The following is a 20,229-nucleotide window of genomic DNA, read 5'->3' on the forward strand; positions in this document are numbered from 1 at the left end:
GCCTCCACCATTCCGCCACTGCCCAGCAACATTCCCGAGAGATGTGCCTCCACCATACCACCACTGCCCAGCAACAGTCCCGGGAGATGTGCCTCCACCATTCCACCACTGCCCAGCAACAGTCCCGAGAGATGTGCCTCCACCATTCCACCATTGTCCAGCAACATCCCCGAGAGATGTGCCTCCACCATACCACCACTGCCCAGCATCAGTCCTGAGAGATGTGCCTCCACCATTCCACCACTGCCCAGCAACAGTCCTGAGGGATGTGCCTCCACCATATCACCACTGTCCAGCAACAGTTCAGGGAAATGTGCCACTGCCATACCACCACTGCCTGGCAAGTGGATGGAGATCACATGACATACCTTTACTAACCCCCCCCCGCTAAACACCTACCCGTCTCCTATAATCATATGTTTTGAGGAGAGAGCAGGGGGCATCTATGGACGCACACAGCCCGGCTCAGGAGCACACCCACACTATTGCCCCCATACACATGGGTTACTTTGGGGCACCACAGGAAGAAGATGCAGACAGCACTGGTGGGGGACTGGTAAAGAAGAGGTAAGGGACCGCTCTGTGTGATGTTGTTGCATAGAGCAGGTAAGTAAAAACCTATTTTTTTTTTTTTATAAAATAGTTTTTTTAAAAAAGGTAATCTTTAGTATCCTTTTAATTGCACACACTGCAATAGCTTGCGTTTCTAGCTGCTGCTTCCTGGATGCTTTAGAGGAAGGCTCGGACCCCCTTAACCCCCTTCCGTATCTACGCCCCAGATTGTGACAACACCAGAAACAACAATACAAATTATGATGCTAAACCATTTATTTTAAGGGAAATCACTTAAATTATTTAGGTGTTCATTCTAAAGTTTTTGAAAGATTATGATTTCCGATATCGAATGTCTTTTGTCTCTTTTATTCTAAAGGCCCCGCTATTCCTATCAACAGTATTATATGTGCACAGATATGACAACAAAAAACACTTTAAAATAAAAACCATTATCATCTTTATATTATTTCAGTACCTGTAGATTCGGAATTGTTCCTTCTCATCAGAGGACCAGGATGCATACTCGTCGTCAGCAGGGAACTGCGCCTTTTGCAACAACACATCCACCAGCTGGAAATAGACTGGCCTATACACCTGCAGATACACCGTCTGCTTCTCCGTCTCAAAAGACAAGATATCGTCCTGTGGGGGGGGGGGGGGGGGGAGAGGATGAAAGACTGAGAATGACCCATGTGATGGACTGAACTTAGATGTGTGAGTTGCTGGAATTGATGAAGGTTCAAATTAAGTGAGATGGCAGTGGTCTCTTTCCTCGTAGGACCCTGACATGGTTTTTGAGGATTCGGATTATATGGACTTTTACTAGTATACCGTGTTTCCCCGAAAATAAGACCTAGCGTTATTTTCCAGGAGGGCTGCAATATAAGCCCTACCCCGAAAATAAGCCCTAGTTTAAAATGCTTGTAAAATCCTATAACCCGCTCTATTACAGTAGTATATATAATGTACAATGTGTGTGTTTCTGTAATATAAATGTGGGGAAGAGAGCTCCGGCGGGTCACAGAAGCGCAGACTGGCACTATAACGAAGGTATTATATTACATAAACACACACATTGTACATTATAGAATACTGTAATAAAGTGGATTATAGGATTTTACAAGCATTTTAACTCAGTTCACACGGGCGATTCCTGTCAGGCAGGGGGAGAGAATACAGCACATTACATGGTAAGACCTACCCCGAAAATAAGCCCTACTGTGTCTTTTGTTGCCAAAATTAATATAAGACCTGGGCTTATTTTTAAAAGAGAGAGGTCCAAGCTGTAGGGATTGCTCCAGACATAATATTTGTCAGAATAAAAGGGTGTATCAAAAGCTGATAGACAACGCGTTTCAGGGATTATGTACAAATCCTCCTTCACCAAAGATCCCTTAGTAAAAAAGGAATACCCTGAAAGCTACAAAGGTAAGTTGGCTGCCAGGCAACCCAAGTAATCCACTAAATACAGCTTTTAAAAAGCTAAAAGACAAAGCTAATGCTAAACTAACGATTTCCCATGACTAAGCTCCGAGGGGCGGAGTGAAATGTGTTGGGGGTGTGTCCTGGCTGGAAGCCATTCAAAAAAATAAATTCCATAAATATATGCCATAATTTCTAGATGGTATAACATTCATGTAAACCTAATATATACAGTTATTGGGATTTTTTACCAAAAATATGTAGCAGAATACATATTGGCCTATTTTATGAAGAAATTTGATTTTTTCATATTTTTTTTATAAAAAAAAAAAAAAAAAAAAAAGAAGAACCCCTTTTTTTACAGGCAGACCTTATTTTGAAGTCTTTATACTACCAACGGAATCACTTGAAGCAGATATGTACAGCACATCCGGAAAGTATTCACAGTGCTTCACTTTTTCCACATTTTGTTATGTTATAGCCTTATTCCAAAATGGATTCAATTCATTATTTTCCTCAAAATTCTACAATACCATAACAATAACCCATAATGACAACTCTGAACTCTTTGAACTCTTTGCAAATCTGTTAAATATAAAAAAAAATCCCATGTACATAAGTATTCACAGACTTTACCATAACACTCAGAATTGAGCTCAGGTGCCTCCTGTTTCCACTGATCATCCTTGAGATGTTTCTACAACTTGATTGGATCCACCTGTGGTAAATTCAGTTGATTGGACATGATCTGGAAACACTCACCTGTCCATATATAGGCCCCATAGTTAACAGTGAATGTCAGAGCACAAACCAAGCCATGAAGTCCAAGGAATTGTCTGTAGACCTCTGAGACAAGATTGTATGGAGGCACAGATCTGGGGAAAGGTACAGAAACATTTCTGCAGGATTGAAGGTCCCAATGGGCACAGTGGCCTCCATCATCCATAAATGAGAGCAGGCCGCCCGGCCAAACTGAGCGATTGGGGGAGAAGGGCCTTAGTCAGGGAGGTGACCAAGAACCCGATGGTCACTCTGACAGAGCTCCAGTGTTTCTCTGTGGAGAGAGGAGAACCTTCCAGAAGAACAACCATCTCTTAAGCATTCCACCAATCAGGCCTGTATGGTAGAGTGGCCAGACGGAAGCCACTCCTCAGTAAATGGCACATGACAGCCCACCTGGAGTTTGCCAAAAGGCACCTGAAGGACTCTCAGACCATGAGAAACAAAATTCTCTGGTCCGATGAAACAAAGATTGAACTCTTTGGCCTGAATGGTAAGCGTCATGTCTGGAGGAAAGCAGGCACCGCTCATCACCTGGCCAATACCATCCCTACAGTGAAGCATGATGGGGGCATCATCATGCTGTGGGGATGTTCTTCAGCAGCAGGAACTGGGAGACTAGTCAGGATCGAGGGAATGATGAATGCAGCAATGTACAGAGACATCCTTGATGAAAACCTGCTCCAGAGCGCTCTGGACCTCAGACTGGGGCGAAGGTTCATCTCCCAACAGGACAACGACCCTAAGCTCACAGCCAAGATAACAACTCTGTGAATGTCCTTCGGTGGCCCAGCCAGAGCCCAGACTTGAACATCTCTGGAGAGATCTGAAAATGGCTGATGCACCGACGCTCCCCATCCAACCTGATGAAGCTTGAGAGGTCCTGCAAAGAATGGGAGAAACTCCCCAAAAATAGGTGTGCCAAGCTTGTAGCATCATACTCAAAAAGACTTGAGGCTGTAATTGACGCCAAAGGAGCTTCACTAAAGTATTGAGCAAAGACTGTGATACTTATGTATATGGGAGGAGTCTGTGATACTTATGTACATGGGAGGAGTCTGTGATACTTATGTACATGGGAGGAGCCTGGGATACTTCTGTACATGGGAGGAGCCTGGGATACTTCTGTACATGGGAGGAGCCTGGGATACTTCTGTACATGGGAGGAGCCTGGGATACTTCTGTACATGGGAGGAGCCTGGGATATTTCTGTACATGGGAGGAGCCTGGGATACTTCTGTACATGGGAGGAGTCTGTGATACTTCTGTACATGGGAGGAGTCTGTGATACTTCTGTACATGGGAGGAGTCTGTGATACTTCTGTACATGGGAGGAGTCTGTGATACTTCTGTACATGGGAGGAGTCTGTGATACTTCTGTACATGGGAGGAGTCTGTGATACTTCTGTACATGGGAGGAGTCTGTGCTACTTATGTACATGGGAGGAGCCTGTATACACTTCTGTATATGGGATTTTTTCTCTTTTTATTTTTAATAATTTTGCAAAGATTTCAAACAAACTTCTTTCAGGTTGTCATTATGGGATATTGTTTGCAGAATTTTGAGGAAAATAATGAATGTAATCCATTTTGGAATAAGGCTATAAAATAACAAAATGTGGAAAAAGTGAAGCGCTGTGAATACTTTCCGGATGCACTGTAAGGGAAGTTCACAGATACAAAAAAAGGGTTATCCAGAAGCCCCGCTGACTGAGCTGAACGATGATGATGATGACGACGATGATGACACAATGAAGAAAGCGTACAAACCTGCAGCGTGTACCAGAAGGTCAGCGTGAGGGAGCTGGTGGTTTCGTTGACTGGATAATGACCCGGAATACCAGTGCAGAACATGATCATATTAACCAGTGCCAGAAAACTTTGCCAGTGATCCACCTGATCCAAGAGAGCCCTGTGACGGAGGATAGAGAGAGAGAGAAGATTGGAGATTCTGCAGCTGATACAATGAACAATAGTTATCTGTGACTGAGGAAGGCAATGTAGAGCTACACATTGTAGCTTTTTGAAGAAACTCAGACTGACCAATGAGGGACAACAGAACTTGAATTACAATATCATAATAAAAGAATATGTGCTTTACTACAAATCACATGAACAGTTCTCTTTGGTGGTGAGCTTTGTATTCTGAATTAAATGAATATTGGCTCCATTATATAACTGTTTCCCGTGTCATTGTACAATGACGGACGGGTGGGAACCCTATTGCTCCTGATCGGTGTGCAATGCTCACATCCACCCGTTCAGGAGTTTGGTTTGCGGATTAGGAATCCCTACGTACCGTGAATGGTTCTCTCCGAGTGCAACTATAACTCGGCAGATGCCGTGCGAGGTTTCGATGTCGCCGTTCTGCACGGCTTGCTGTAGCTGTTCCTGTAGGCCGAGCGCCTGGGGGATCAGCTTCAGTAGCGTGTTGACGTACCTGGAAAAGGAGACAGCGAGAAATATTACACAGAGATCATCCAATCATCACTGAAAGGGTTAAACATTTAATTGGTCATAACTCAGCAGGTCTGGATCCATCTATGAACCAGCAGAAGATTTCCTCCCCATGGTTCCTGTGCCAGCCATGATGAAGCAATGATAGGACGGGCACAGACGTAGCAACCCGCCAGCCCCCCCCAATGGTGCTGTAGAGCAGGGGTAGGCGACCCTGGAGAGATGGACACCTACCGCAACATGGAGGAGAGCAAAAGGTCACCACGGGGCAGCACAATTTTTAGTTTAAAGTAGTTCTAAGGCTTAAATATTTTTTACCAGAATGCATTCCTTAAATTAAGGTAAAAAAATGTTTAAGCATCAGTAACCGGAGAAGAGGAGGATCGGGGCCGCTCTTCTGTGCAAGTAAATATGACATATTTGTTATTTAAAAAAAAAAATTACCTTTGCAACCACTTTAAAGGAGATCACCTAGCAAGGCCCCAAATAAAAAAGTAATGCAGGTTTGAAGAGTGCAAAGGTCAGCAGTACGCAACACAGACTTCAGTGGTCAGCAGTATGAAGTGCAGAGTTCAGAAGTAAGAGAATGCAGGGGTCAGTAGTAATGCAGAGGTCAGTAGTAATGCACAATTCAGAGGTCAGTAGCAAGTAATGCAGGGGTCAGTAGTAAGTAATGCAGGGGTCAGTAGTAAGTAATGCAGGGGTCAGTAGTAAGTAATGCAGAGGTCAGTAGTAAGTAATGCAGAATGCAGGAGTCAGTAGTAATGCAGAGGTCAGTAGTAAGTAATGCAGAGGTCAGTAGTAAGTAATGCAGAGGTCAGTAGTAAGTAATGCAGAGGTCAGTAGTAAGTAATGCAGAATGCAGGGGTCAGTAGTAATGCAGAGGTCAGTAGAAATGCACAATGCAGAGGTCAGTAGCAAATAATGCAGAGGTCAGTAGTAAGTAAAGCAGATCGAGAGGTCAGTAGTAAGTAATGCAGAGGTCAGTAGAAATGCAGAATGCAAAGGTCAGTAGTAGGTAATGCAGAGCGAGGAGGTCAGTAGTAAATAAAGCCAGAGTTTAACAGTAAAAAAGAGTGTAGAGGTCAGTGCTAACACTGCTAAGTAACGCAGCATTCAGAAGTAGGAATTTGGTAACACAGAGATCAGAAGTAGTAAGTAGTGCAGAGGTCAGTAATATGTAGCACAGAATGTAGGGGTCAGTAGTAAATAAAGCAAGAGTTCAGTTCAACAGTAAATAATACAGAGTGCAGTGGTCAGTACTAAGTAACGCAGCATTCAGAAGTAGGAAATTAGGAACGCAGAGTTCAGAAGTAAATAGTAACACACAGTTCAGAGGTCAGTAGTAAGTAATGCAGAATTCGGGAGTCAGGAGTTAGTAATGAGGCATGCAATGATCAGAAGCAACTTAGAGTTTAAGGATCAGTAGTATGCAACCCTGAATGCAGGGGTCAGTAGTAATTAATGCAAAGTTGAAAAGTAAGTAGCATGTAATACAGAGCTCAGATGTTAGAGTACAGAGGTGAGCAGTAAGAAATGCAGAGGTCAGTAGTAAATAACATAGGGTGCAGGGGTCAGTACTAAGTAACAGAGTGCAGGGGTCAGTACTAAGTAGCAGAGTGCAGGGGTCAGTACTAAGTAACACAGAGTTCAGGGGTCAGTACTAAGTAACACAGAGTTCAGGGGTCAGTAGTAAGTGAAGTAGGGTTCAGCATTAAGGAATGCACAAGGCAGAGATTAGTAGTAACAGAGTTCAGAGGTCAGTGATAAACAACGCAGAGTTCAGAAGCAAGCAAGGTAGAGTTAGGAGGTCAGTAGTAATGCAGAGTTCAGAAGTCAGTAGTAAATACTGCAGAGGTCAGAAGTAAGTTGACAAAAGCAGTTGACCCCCCCCACCATAGAAGGTACATACACATTGCCATATCTCATCTTCATCTATTATACATTCTCTGTATAGATGGAGACCTGTCTGAGATGGCCCAGAATTTCTCTGCGTTATGGGATGTACACCTACACCTCATGATACGAATGGTTGAGCCTAGAGATGGATGAAGGCAGAATGGGATCTTAGGCAAGGCACCAGCTTTGGTTACCCCTTCCCTTCGATGGACATTGATAAGGATTTCAATGGGCCCAGAGAAGCCACCTCCTTGGGTATTGTCCATACCAGTGGGTCTCAACTCTTGTCCTCAGGACCCACTAACAGGCCAGATTTTATGTATTACCTTGGGGGAGATGCAGACTAGAATACTGCAACCACTGAGCAGCAAATTATATCACTTGTGATGTATTTCAGTTATCTTGCAAACCTGGCCTGTTGGTGGGCCCTGAGGATGGGGTTAAGAACCGCTGGTCCATACTGTATGACTCCAACGGGCACCAAGTGGTTGATTTACTAAAAACGGAGCACTCAGAATCTGGTGCAGCTCTGCATGGTAGCCCATCAGCTTCAGATTGTTCAATTAAAGTGGAGTTCCGCCCACCACTGCAACAATTAAAAGCCACCATCTACACACACTGCAGCTGCTGACTTTTACTATTAGGACACTTGCCTGTCCTGGAATCCAGCGATGTCGGCACCGCAGCTACTGTTTCCATCAGTTGTTGGGTGCTGCCGCCATTGCCGGTAAGGGAACCCGGTAGTGAAGTATTACGGCTTTACGCCGGGAACCCTACTACACATGCACGAGGCTCCCACTGCGCTCTCCTACTGGCCCGGCGGCGGGGGGGAAGGAGGAGAGACCTGAGTGGTGACATCACCAGCCGCGCCCGAGAATCCCTGAAATGGGGACAGGATACTTGTCAAAAAGAACAGGTATCCGCCCCCCCCCCCCCCCCCCATTGAAAGGTGCCAAATGTGGCACCGGTGAGGGGAAGGAGACAAATGAGCGGAAGTTCCACTTATGGGTGGAACGCTGCTTTAAGCTTTAGCAATAAAACCTGGAAGCTGATTGGTTTCTATGCAGAAGTGAGCCCGATTTGCACTCTCCAGTTTTAGTAAATCTCTCCCCCCAAATGTCTACAAGCATCTTCCATTGTGAAAGGACAGGCAGGTGCACAGCCCTGACCAACTGTGCTGCAGAAGCATGAAGGTTGAGACCCCCTGATTAGTGTACTTTGTGGGAGATCCAGCTTTGGCTGAGCCAACAACTCAGCAATGGAGGAGATGTACTAAAACTGGTGAGTGAGAAATCTGGTGCAGCTGTGCATGGAAGCCAATCAGCTTCTAACTTCAGCTTGTTCAGTTAAAGCGGAGTTCCACCCAAAAATAGAACTTCCTCTTTTCGGAATCCTCCCCCCTCTGGTGTCACATTTGGCACCTTTCAGGGGGAGCAGATACCTGTACAATCCAGGTATTTGCTCCCACTTCCGGGCATAGATCACCGCAGTACCCGCGGTGATCTATGCCATATCCGCCGACCCCCCCCCCCCCCCGCTGTCTTCTGGGAGACACATAGGTCCCAGAAGACAACAGGGACAAGTGGGATCGCGCAACGCAGTAGGGACCCATGCTGTGAAACCGCAAGGCTTCACTTCCTGATTCCCTTACCGAAGATGGCGGCGCCTCCACCTGAGAGCCGAGGGACAGATCGGCTTCGGGTGCTGACATCGCTGGCGCCCTGGACAGGGAAGTGTCCATATTTTAAAAGTCAGCAGCTGCAGTATTTGTAGCTGCTGACTTTTAAAAAAAAAAATAATAAAAATTCGGCAGACTTCCGCTTTAAGCTTTGACAATAAAACCTGGAAGCCGATTGGTTTCTATGCAGAGTTGCACCAGACTTTGCACTTTCCAGTTTTAGTAAATCAATCCCCAATGCCTTTATATTGTTCAGCGGCCGATATATATTATATAATTTATAGATCTTTTTCTTTTAGCATTACTTTTACTCTACAAGTACATTTAAAGTGTATGTTTATTTATCCCACTAATGAATTTCTGTATTTTGCTCTCTTTTGGTCTGTTAAATATACTACCGTATATACTCGAGTATAAGCCGACCCCAATATAAGCCGAGGCACCTAATTTTACCACAAAAAACTGGGAAAACTTATTGACTCGAGTATAAGACGAGGGTGAGAAATGTGCAGCTGCTGTAAGTGGAAAAGAGGGTCAACAATGCCCATTTGCAGTCTCACTGTGCCCATTTGCAGCCATAGGTCCCCCGAACTTCAAACTCGGTAGTTAAGGGTTCCTAGATGCCCCCTAGCTGCAGCCAAAATTTGCGGTCTCTGGACCCAAAGGGTCCCGAAATGACATTGCTGCAGATGGACACAGTTGACCGATTTTGGGGCCCCGTATCTCGGGACCACTTGGTACTAGGAACCCCAAATTTGATGTGCAAACCCAGTGGAACTAGCACTACAACATATCCAAGATACGGGGCCCCAAAGTTGGTTCGGAAAATGTCAAGCACTTTTCTGCAGCAGAGAATGTCATTTTCTGAACCGACTTTGGGGCCCCGTATCTCGGATATGTTGTAGTGCTAGTTCCACTGGGTTTGCACACCAAATTTGGCGTTAGTAGCACCAAGTGGCCCCGAGATACGGGGCCCCAAAGTTGGTTCGGAAAATGTCATTCTTTGCACCAGAAAAGTGCTTGACTCGAGTATAAGCCGAGGGGGGCACTTTCAGCACAAAAAAAGTGCTGAAAAACTCGGCTTATACTCGAGTATATAGGGTATTTTTGGTATTTTTGATCTTCGTGCACCTTGCTGTGTTCACTGCCAAGAAGAAAAGAGCTTGGAATATCTTCAAATAAGGGATGACCTTCCCTCCCCCCCCCCCCCTGGGTTTTCTGGAGCATGTACCTCGTTTTTGTGGAAGTTAACGAGCCTCGTTATATTTATAATAGGAAAACCTTGTGTGCGCGTCTACAAATATGAAAGGATCCAGCCAGCGGGACCCAGTGCAACCCCTCCCCCCCCCCCCATATGGTATATTCTGGGTACAGTTTGTAATATTTTCCCTCGTCCTTTCCCTGACCTTGCTGTAAATGTGTTAGTATGCTGAAGCTATAGCTAGCCGAGCGTTCATGCGCACAATTCTCCCATCATCCCCTGTTCTGGCATCCAAGGAAAGGGATGCAGCAAAGCCTGCAATGACACCATCAGAGGTCGGCATTCCTCGCCCAGCAGTGAACAGGTTAATCCAAAAGCTGCTTTCTCCAGATGGGGATTGGGGGGGGGTGGGGGTGGGGGAGATTTTGGGATACAGCAACTGAACTGCACAATTAAAGTTCCCTTATTGTAGCTGGTGTGAACCCGAGTGAGGAGGAAAGGAAGGGCAGAGGAGACGATAAATGGTTGCCAAGCAACTGGAAGGTCAGGCAAACCAATCAGGAGGCGTTTCGCGGTGACGATGGGTATCAGTTCTCAGGGATGGTGGGTGCATATGGCTGGATGATAGGCAGAGAGCTGCAACTCCCCCCCTCCCCCCCTCCTTAGCAGCGCACACCTTCAAAACGGGCAGCGCTAATAGTCAAGACGGGAAGATGGGGCAGGTGGGGGGGCAATGAGGGGCCTGTGCTGTGTATCCCAGCAGGCGTCCAATATGTACATGAAGAGATGGATGGTGATCTACGACAAGAGCAGAGGGGCCGCCGAGAACATTAACACTAAGCTGAGCCATCAGCATTTCCCACAATGCTAATAATGGAAGTAAAAGCCGATGAATGATGTATGGGGAGCCGGTGGGGAAACGTCCTAATGGATCCTGGAGATTGTAGAATTTATGAATCAGAGGGAAGCCGGTCACAAGTAATCAGAGCCCAAGTGTCCAATCCAATTCTGACAACCCCGCCCCCCCAACATTCAGGAACAATATGGCCCTTTAAATAAAGACAATCACACTTTTCTCATTGAGGAAGTCACTTCTATCCTTACTGATGAACACCCAACGGTCTGTCACCCCTGGACGGACAATACCTGCCCCATCAATTTCCACCGCACGCTCTCACACCTGTAGGCTGGGTTCAGACGTACATCTAGACCTAATCTTAGGGCTCGTTCATACATGGGGTGGGGGGGTCGCAGACACAGATGTCCACAGTCGGATGGGAGCCCGAGCTGGTGGAACCCATCATGCAGGGAGGTTTCCCCCACCCACCCTGTGTGAACTCAGGCCCCCTCCCTTAAATCGCTACCCCCCTTTAACCGCAGAAGTAGCAGCCAGAGGTGGACACATGCTGCAACCGCAATGTTTTGCTTCACAGCTGTGGAAAAAATGATGCCCCCCTGTCACTGAAGGCATTAAAGCAGGTGGCAAAAAGGCAATACAACTGCCTCCTTACCACCTGTGAAATGCTCTCAGAAGAGCAAACTGAATACAGATCTCTCTTTAGAGGGCACTGCTAGTATGTACAAGCCCCTAGTTCCATCATCGTGGTTGGACATTGTTGCGTTCCCTATTTTTTTTTTCTCTTCTTTTCTTCCAATCTCTCAACCTCCAATGCTCTCCTCCTTCCTCTCCACCTCACCCCTACCCTTCTCTATGCTCTCCACCTTCCTCTCTACCTCACCTCTACCCTTCTCTATGCTCTCCTCCTTCCTCTCCACCTCACCTCTACCCTTCTCTATGCTCTCCACCTTCCTCTCCACCTCACCCCTACCCTTCTCTATGCTCTCCTCCTTCCTCTCCACCTCACCCCTACCCTTCTCTATGCTCTCCTCCTTCCTCTCCACCTCACCCCTACCCTTCTCTATGCTCTCCACCTTCCTCTCCACCTCACCCCTACCCTTCTCTATGCTCTCCTCCTTCCTCTCCACCTCACCCCTACCCTTCTCTATGCTCTCCACCTTCCTCTCCACCTCACCCCTACCCTTCTCTATGCTCTCCACCTTCCTCTCCACCTCACCCCTACCCTTCTCTATGCTCTCCTCCTTCCTCTCCACCTCACCCCTACCCTTCTCTATGCTCTCCACCTTCCTCTCCACCTCACCCCTACCCTTCTCTATGCTCTCCACCTTCCTCTCCACCTCACCCCTACCCTTCTCTATGCTCTCCTCCTTCCTCTCCACCTCACCTCTAACCCTTCTCTATGCTCTCCTCCTTCCTCTCCACCTCACCTCTACCCTTCTCTATGCTCTCCTCCTTCCTCTCCACCTCACCTCTACCCTTCTCTATGCTCTCCTCCTTCCTCTCCACCTCACCTCTACCCTTCTCTATGCTCTCCACCTTCCTCTCCACCTCACCCCTACCCTTCTCTATGCTCTCCTCCTTCCTCTCCACCTCACCTCTAACCCTTCTCTATGCTCTCCTCCTTCCTCTCCACCTCACCTCTACCCTTCTCTATGCTCTCCTCCTTCCTCTCCACCTCACCCCTACCCTTCTCTATGCTCTCCTCCTTCCTCTCCACCTCACCTCTAACCCTTCTCTATGCTCTCCTCCTTCCTCTCCACCTCACCTCTACCCTTCTCTATGCTCTCCACCTTCCTCTCCACCTCACCTCTACCCTTCTCTATGCTCTCCACCTTCCTCTCCACCTCACCCCTACCCTTCTCTATGCTCTCCTCCTTCCTCTCCACCTCACCCCTACCCTTCTCTATGCTCTCCTCCTTCCTCTCCACCTCACCTCTACCCTTCTCTATGCTCTCCACCTTCCTCTCCACCTCACCCCTACCCTTCTCTATGCTCTCCTCCTTCCTCTCCACCTCACCCCTACCCTTCTCTATGCTCTCCACCTTCCTTCTCCACCTCACCCCTACCCTTCTCTATGCTCTCCTCCATCCTCTTCCCTCCACCTCACCCCTACCCTTCTCTATGCTCTCCTCCATCCTCTCCTCTCCACCTCACCCCTACCCTTCTCTATGCTCTCCTCCATCCTCTCCTCTACCCTTCTCTATACTCTCCTCCATCCTCTCCACCTCACCCCTTCCCTTCTCTATGCTCTCCTCCTCCCTTCTTCTCTATGCTCTACTCCATCCTCTCCTCTATACCTCTCCACTTCCCTTCTCTGAGCTCTACTCCATCCTCTACCCTTCTCTGTGCTCTACTCCATCCTCTACTCTTCTCTGTGCTCTACTCCATCCTCTACTCTTCTCTGCGCTCTACTCCATCCTCTCCACCACTCCCCTCCCCATACTCTACTCCATTCTTTCCAACTTTCCCCTTCCCTTCTCTATGCTCTCCTCCTCCGTCCTCTCCTTTTAACCTATCCCCTTCATTTCTCTATGCTCTCCTCCATCTTCTCCACCTCTCCTCTTTCTTCACTTCATCCTCTCCGCTTCCCTTCTCTGTGCTCTACTCCATCCTCTCCGCTTCCCTTCTCTGTGCTCTACTCCATCCTCTCCGCTTCCCTCCTCTGTGCTCTACTCCATCCTCTCCTCTCCCCTTCCCCTCTCTTTGCTCTACTCCATCCTCTCCTTCTCTATGCTCTCCTCCATCCTCTTCCCTCCACCTCACCCCTACCCTTCTCTATGCTCTCCTCCATCCTCTCCTCTCCACCTCACCCCTACCCTTCTCTATGCTCTCCTCCATCCTCTCCTCTACCCTTCTCTATACTCTCCTCCATCCTCTCCACCTCACCCCTTCCCTTCTCTATGCTCTCCTCCTCCCTTCTTCTCTATGCTCTACTCCATCCTCTCCTCTATACCTCTCCACTTCCCTTCTCTGAGCTCTACTCCATCCTCTACCCTTCTCTGTGCTCTACTCCATCCTCTACTCTTCTCTGTGCTCTACTCCATCCTCTACTCTTCTCTGCGCTCTACTCCATCCTCTCCACCACTCCCCTCCCCATACTCTACTCCATTCTTTCCAACTTTCCCCTTCCCTTCTCTATGCTCTCCTCCTCCGTCCTCTCCTTTTAACCTATCCCCTTCATTTCTCTATGCTCTCCTCCATCTTCTCCACCTCTCCTCTTTCTTCACTTCATCCTCTCCGCTTCCCTTCTCTGTGCTCTACTCCATCCTCTCCGCTTCCCTTCTCTGTGCTCTACTCCATCCTCTCCGCTTCCCTTCTCTGTGCTCTACTCCATCCTCTCCTCTCCCCTTCCCCTCTCTTTGCTCTACTCCATCCTCTCCTTCTCTGTGCTCTCCTCTTCTGGCTGTCATCCTGAAAATTACAAAAGAGCCTCAGTAGCAGCAGATGTTGAGATGCATTGCCTCAAGTTAGACAGCCATTCAAAAGTAATGGGTTGCAACACATCTCAGCTCCTAAACAATTGTAGTCTTGTTGCATTTTTGCTGCGTATCGCAATGCACACTGAAGGGGAAGTGGAATTAAAATAAGCCCCATCATTGGTGTCAATGGCAGCAATAGTAACCCCCAGCGTTGGTGGCAGTGGCTGCAATCAAACACCCCACCAGAGAGTTGCCGTCGGACGCAATAATTTCCCACATTGGTGTCGGTGGACATAATAACCACAAGCATTGGTGTCAGTGGCGGCAATCAAAACCCTCAGAGCTGCTGTCAGTGGACACAAATACCCACCAGCACTGGCATCAGAGATTACAATAATAACTCCTACAGTGGTATCTGTGGCAGTATTACAGTATTATTAACCCCCACTTCCTACCACTGGTAGTGAGTTGTAGTGTCAATTAACCCCCCCCCCCATCTCAACCACCACAGGTAGCTACAGTGATAGATATATACCCCCCAAAATCACCGCTGGTGGTCAGTTACATTGCTATTTACCCCCCTGCCCCACTGATGATCAGTAATAGAGCAACTGAATAGATGGATGTGAAGGAAGTTACACATATTATGGAGCAAAATTATAGGACGTGGAATTTATGTCTGCTCTTTATTTATGCATTTATGTAAGTTTGGAATTTTATTAAGGATGTGATGTAATCATTTTATATACGGATTGAATTGTGGATTGATATTTTTCCTCATGGGTACTTTTCAAGCAGAACTAAAAGGCAAACATATTTTGTTGCATATTGGATAGAGTAAGGGAGGGTTATAACCTCTGTCAGTTTCTTTTTGCCATCTGTGTCCCGTTGGGGAGATTTGCCTTCACTTCCTGTCCCACAGCCAAACAGGAAGTGAGGAGAAATCCCTCCAAAAGTATGGGAATCGCTGGTTGTCACCAGAACTAGTATCCCTATTGGAAGATTTCCCCTTTGTTCCTGTTCTGGGGACAACCCAAAATGTGGAATTTTCTTTCACTTTTCAGTAAGAACAGTAAACATTACAAATAGAGAGAGGGCGAATCCTCCGAACGGGAAGACAGACAGCAATAAAAACTGACAGGGGTTCTAATCCATCTCCACTCCATCCAAAACTAAAAGAAAACAAAAAAAAAAAAAAAAGTTTGGCCTTTAGTTACACTTTAAAGTCTCTTATATTAGGAAAAGTTCTAGTTGTGGTCCATTCCGATAGATGGTACCTCTGGGGAAGCGATTATTGATCCCGATTCCACGTCTCTCTCCTCTTGGTCTAGGACAGCCAAATATCTGCCATTTTAAGGAGAGGTTAGTTGTGGCAGCCTCCATGTATCTTTTAAAGGGGGGGGGGGGTATATATATATATATAAAAATTTCTCCTGGGCCCTGTAAGCTATTTAAAGCAGTTGCAGATCTGCTGACGTGGGAAGGAGGAGGAAACGATCGGGTTTCTGGTTTTGGACGAATCACAGAGCTGCCCTGAATCTCATCACCTGCTGTGCTCAGAGCGGAGCTGCTCAGCCCGAATATCACAGACATAGCTCTATGTGGAGAATGTATGGAGGAGGAGTGCAGACGGCGAGTAAACATGTGTACAATACCATCCACAAACCAGCTCACTACACATTTCTACATCAAAACCCCCAGCATGGACGTGGTCAGTGGTCACAATAATAACCCCCAACACTAGCATCAGAGATTGCAATAATAACCTCCAGCAGTGGTATCCATGGCAATATTAACCCCCACCCCCTACCGCTGGTACCCCATTGCTATTACACTCCCCCACCACCACTGGTAGTCAGATGCAAGATAGAGATAATATAGAGATAATATAAATATATATATATATATATATACCATCTCAAGGATGATCAGAAGAAATGGACAGCACCTGAGTTATATATATGAGTGTCACAGCAAAGGGTCTGAATACTTAGGACTATGTGATATTTCAGTTTTTCTTTAATAAATCTGCAAAAATGTCAACAATTCTGTGTTTTTCTGTCAATATGGGGTGCTGTGTGTACAATATGGGGGGCTGTGTGTACAATATGGGGTGCTGTGTGTACAATATGGGGTGCTGTGTGTACAATATGGAGTGCTGTGTGTACAATATGGAGTGCTGTGTGTACAATATGGGGGGCTGTGTGTACAATATGAGGTGCTGTGTGTACAATATGGGGTGCTGTGTGTACAATATGAGGTGCTGTGTGTACAATATGGGGTGCTGTGTGTACAATATGAGGTGCTGTGTGTACAATATGGGGTGCAGTGTGTACAATATGAGGTGCTGTGTGTACAATATGGGGTGCTGTGTGTACAATATGGGGTGCTGTGTGTACAATATGGGGGCTGTGTGTACAATATGAGGTGCTGTGTGTACAATATGGGGGCTGTGTGTACAATATGGGGTGCTGTGTGTACAATATGAGGTGCTGTGTGTACAATATGGGGGGCTGTGTGTACAATATGGGGGGCTGTGTGTACATTAATGAGGAAAAAAATGAACTTAAATGATTTTAGCAAACGGCTGCAATATAACAAAGAGGGAAAAATGTAAGGGGGTCTGAATACTTTCCGTCCTCACTGTGTGTGTGTGTGTGTGTGTATGTGTATATATATATATATATATATATATTTGTGCTCATAAGTTTACATACCCTGGCAGAATTTATGATTATGAATGATAACACAAAAACATTTCTTTCACTCATGGTTAGTGTTTGGCTGAAGCCATTTATTATCAATCAGCTGTGTTTACTCTTTTTAAATCATAATGGCAACAGAAACTACCCAAATGACCCTGATCAAAAAAAGTTTACATACCCCAGTTCCTAATACCGTGTATTGCCCCCTTTAACACCAATGACAGCTTGAAGTCTTTTGTGGTATTTGTGGATCATTTATCTTCTCAGATGGTAAAGCTGCCCATTTCTCTTGGCAAAAAGCCTCCAGTTCCTGTAAATTCTTGGGCTGTCTTGCATGAACGGCACGTTTGAGATCTCCCCAGATATTGAGGTCAGGAGACTGAGATGGCCACTCCAGAACCTTCACTTTATTCTGCTGTAGCCAATGACAGGTGGACTTGGCCTTGTGTTTTGGATCATTGTCATGTTGGAATGTCCAAGTACGTCCCATGCGCAGCTTCCTGGCTGATGAATGCAAATGTTCCTCCAGGATTTTTTGATAACATACTGCATTCATCTGGACAACAATTTTGCCCAGATTTCCTGTGCCTTTGTAGCTCACACATCCCTAAAACATCAGCGATCCACCTCCGTGTTTCACAGTGGGAATGGTGGACCATTCATCATAAGCCTTGTTGTCTCCTCTCCAAATGTAGTGTTTATGGTTGTGGCCAAAAAGCTCAATTATGGTCTCATCACTCCAAATGACTTTGTGCCAGAAGGTTTGAGGCTTGTCTCTGTATAAAAAAGTTAATAAAAGCGCTACCATCAACCTTAATATAGCACAGTGATCCAATAAATAATGTGATCCAATAAAGGATGAGATCCTATAAAAAATAAATAAAACCAATCATCTATATGTGTCCAGTAAACCACACTAGACATAAATGACTGTTCTTCCAAAATTCTTTCTAGATTTCTGGAGATACTGGATGTGAGGGAGCTGAGTCTGTGGGCTCTCCGGGAAGGACACGGGCTGCTGCTACAGCGGCGAGACCGACACCGCCAAAGGGGAGCAGGGTGAAAGGGAACATCTGCTGCCCTCCAATCAGATGCTTCCCAACAGGACGCCCAATGGAGCAGAACACAACTCCATCAATAACCCGGCGGCCCGGACGGACGAGCAGGCGCTGCTCTCGCGGATCCTGGCCCGGACGGCTCAGAACATCATCGACGTATCGGCTGTAGAGTCCCAGGGGATGGAACAGCATGAATGTATGGACAGAGCCAGGCAGTACAGCACACGGCTAGCGAAGCTCAGCAGTAACCTAACGCACTGGAAGAAGTTGCCCCCTCTGCCCTTGCTCACCGCCCAACCACACCAAATACTCGCCAGCAACCCCGTTCCTTATGCAGATATCCAGCAGGTTTCAAAGATGGCAGCTTGCACCTTCGGTGCACTTTCACAGATCCGTGTGGATGCCAAGGAGGATCTTGTTGTACAGTTTGGGATTCCCTAATTCCCGCACACCCCTCATTCACTTACTCAGCACACGGGCTCACCCCTCCCCCCACTTTCTGTACTCAACGCACAGGCTCCCCCATTCTCCCCCCCCCCTCCTCCATTTCTTCTCTACTCAGAACCTAAGGTGTCGTCCCCCCCAAACCCCCCCCAGGTCCCCGCTTTCTGCCCCGGGACTTCAGACACCAGTCTTTGCACTGCCCAGCACTCGGTATGCGGGGGATCCGGAACACAGCCCGACATTTTATAGCTAATTCATAGAAACTCACCATTTCCTGCAAACATTGGGGCTCCGATCACGCCCGAGCGACTCCGAATCGCTGCGATTCCAAGTCGCGGGACGCTTGTGCGATGCCGTTAACTGCTTAGTGGCACCCCAATCGGGGTTGTGATTGTCACGCAATATAGCGCGCGGCAATCGTGGCAAATCGCAACGAACGTCGCTGCAAAAGGAGCTCCTTTTTGAGTGACAAGTGCCGCACGTTGCCATTTGCATGCAAACTGCACACAATGGCGGCGTGTTTTGAGGTGTCATTGGGGAGTGGCGGCGTCGTGCAAGCGTCCCGCGATTTGGAGTCGCTCAGGTGTGAACGGAGTCTAAAGCCCAACCTCACGGCGATTGGCTAAATACATTTCAGGTGCATCCAAGCAAAAGTTGTTATGTATATATATATATATATATATATATATATATATATATATATTCGGCTTATTATGTGTAAGCAGTGTCCTCTCTGCAGAGGTCCCGCTTAACCCATCAGAATTAGAGCTCATCTTCTCTGCAGCTTGCTGGCAGGGGACAGGCTTTGCTGCTTTCTTAAGAAAACAGTCGGCACACCTCCCTTGTTTTGATGCACTTGGCTTGTTTTTTTGGCTGATTTTTCAATCGGTCTTCACCACAACCAGCTGTATACTTCAATCTCCAGACATGATGCAGATCTGTCCATTGAAGGCGAGAGCCGCCATCTCCCGGCTCTTCTAGAGGACTTGTCTGGTATCCATCTTTGCAATCGGATGAAGCCCCTCGGTCCCCTCCCCCCGGGACGGAGCGACCGCAAGAGGGGGGGGGGGGGGGGCGATCGTTGCACTCTTCTTGATGACTTTGTGGAGAACTGATGGTCGGAATACCGATCGGTCACAACCAGGATGGCGTCTCTTCATCAAGGTGAAGGCCTTCACTTCAAGTCCGCAGAGCTGCGCCATTTACAGCTTTAGATTTTCCATGTTGAGGAACTTTTTTTGCCAAGTTTATAGAAGAGTGGATGAAATGTATTTGTTTCCTTTTATAAATCTCAGAGTTTATGGAATTCATGGATTATAAAGATTGGATGTTTGATTTTTGACACCCCTCCCCCGTTCTGTTTTTTTTTTTTTTTTAATAGATCCTGGCACTAGAGATTAAAAATTATTCCTCAAAGAAAGGAAAAAAAAAAAAAAAAAAGAGAGAAGAAAAAAAAAAAAATAGATTTCTGGAGATACTGGAAAAGACGTCAAATACCACTCATTTGTAAGATAAAACACAAAAAGGACAACGATGCCCAAATGATCAGGTGTGTTGTCTCTGATGATGTTCACATGTGGTGGATTGCTTTCAAACCTTCATTGCTTTTAATCCTTCATAGATCGATATTGCTCAAACAAAAGAAAGGACATACCTCATTGCGCAAATAAATAAACTAAAAACGACAGGTGGGTAATAAAAACACAGTTGCGCTCACACATGCCCCGCAATAAGATCGCATTTACGAAGGTC

General features: G+C 46.6%; 1 protein-coding gene and 1 pseudogene across 1 annotated transcript in view; one reads left to right on the top strand and one right to left on the bottom strand.

Moving 5' to 3' along the window:
• IPO13 (importin 13) overlaps positions 1-20,229 on the bottom strand; it is a gene marked incomplete at both ends in the record, with an annotated part of 50,747 nt that overhangs the window by 24,791 nt on the left and 5,727 nt on the right. The window contains 3 exon segments of the mRNA XM_073593927.1: positions 1,031-1,197; positions 4,528-4,669; positions 5,057-5,197. Of these exon segments, the coding sequence (XP_073450028.1) occupies positions 1,031-1,197; positions 4,528-4,669; positions 5,057-5,197 (450 nt within the window).
• LOC141102419 (ragulator complex protein LAMTOR1 pseudogene) lies at positions 10,514-18,491 on the top strand (annotated as a pseudogene).

This window comes from Aquarana catesbeiana, linkage group LG07 (genome assembly GCF_042186555.1).
Source record: "Aquarana catesbeiana isolate 2022-GZ linkage group LG07, ASM4218655v1, whole genome shotgun sequence".
NCBI lineage: Eukaryota > Metazoa > Chordata > Amphibia > Anura > Ranidae > Aquarana > Aquarana catesbeiana.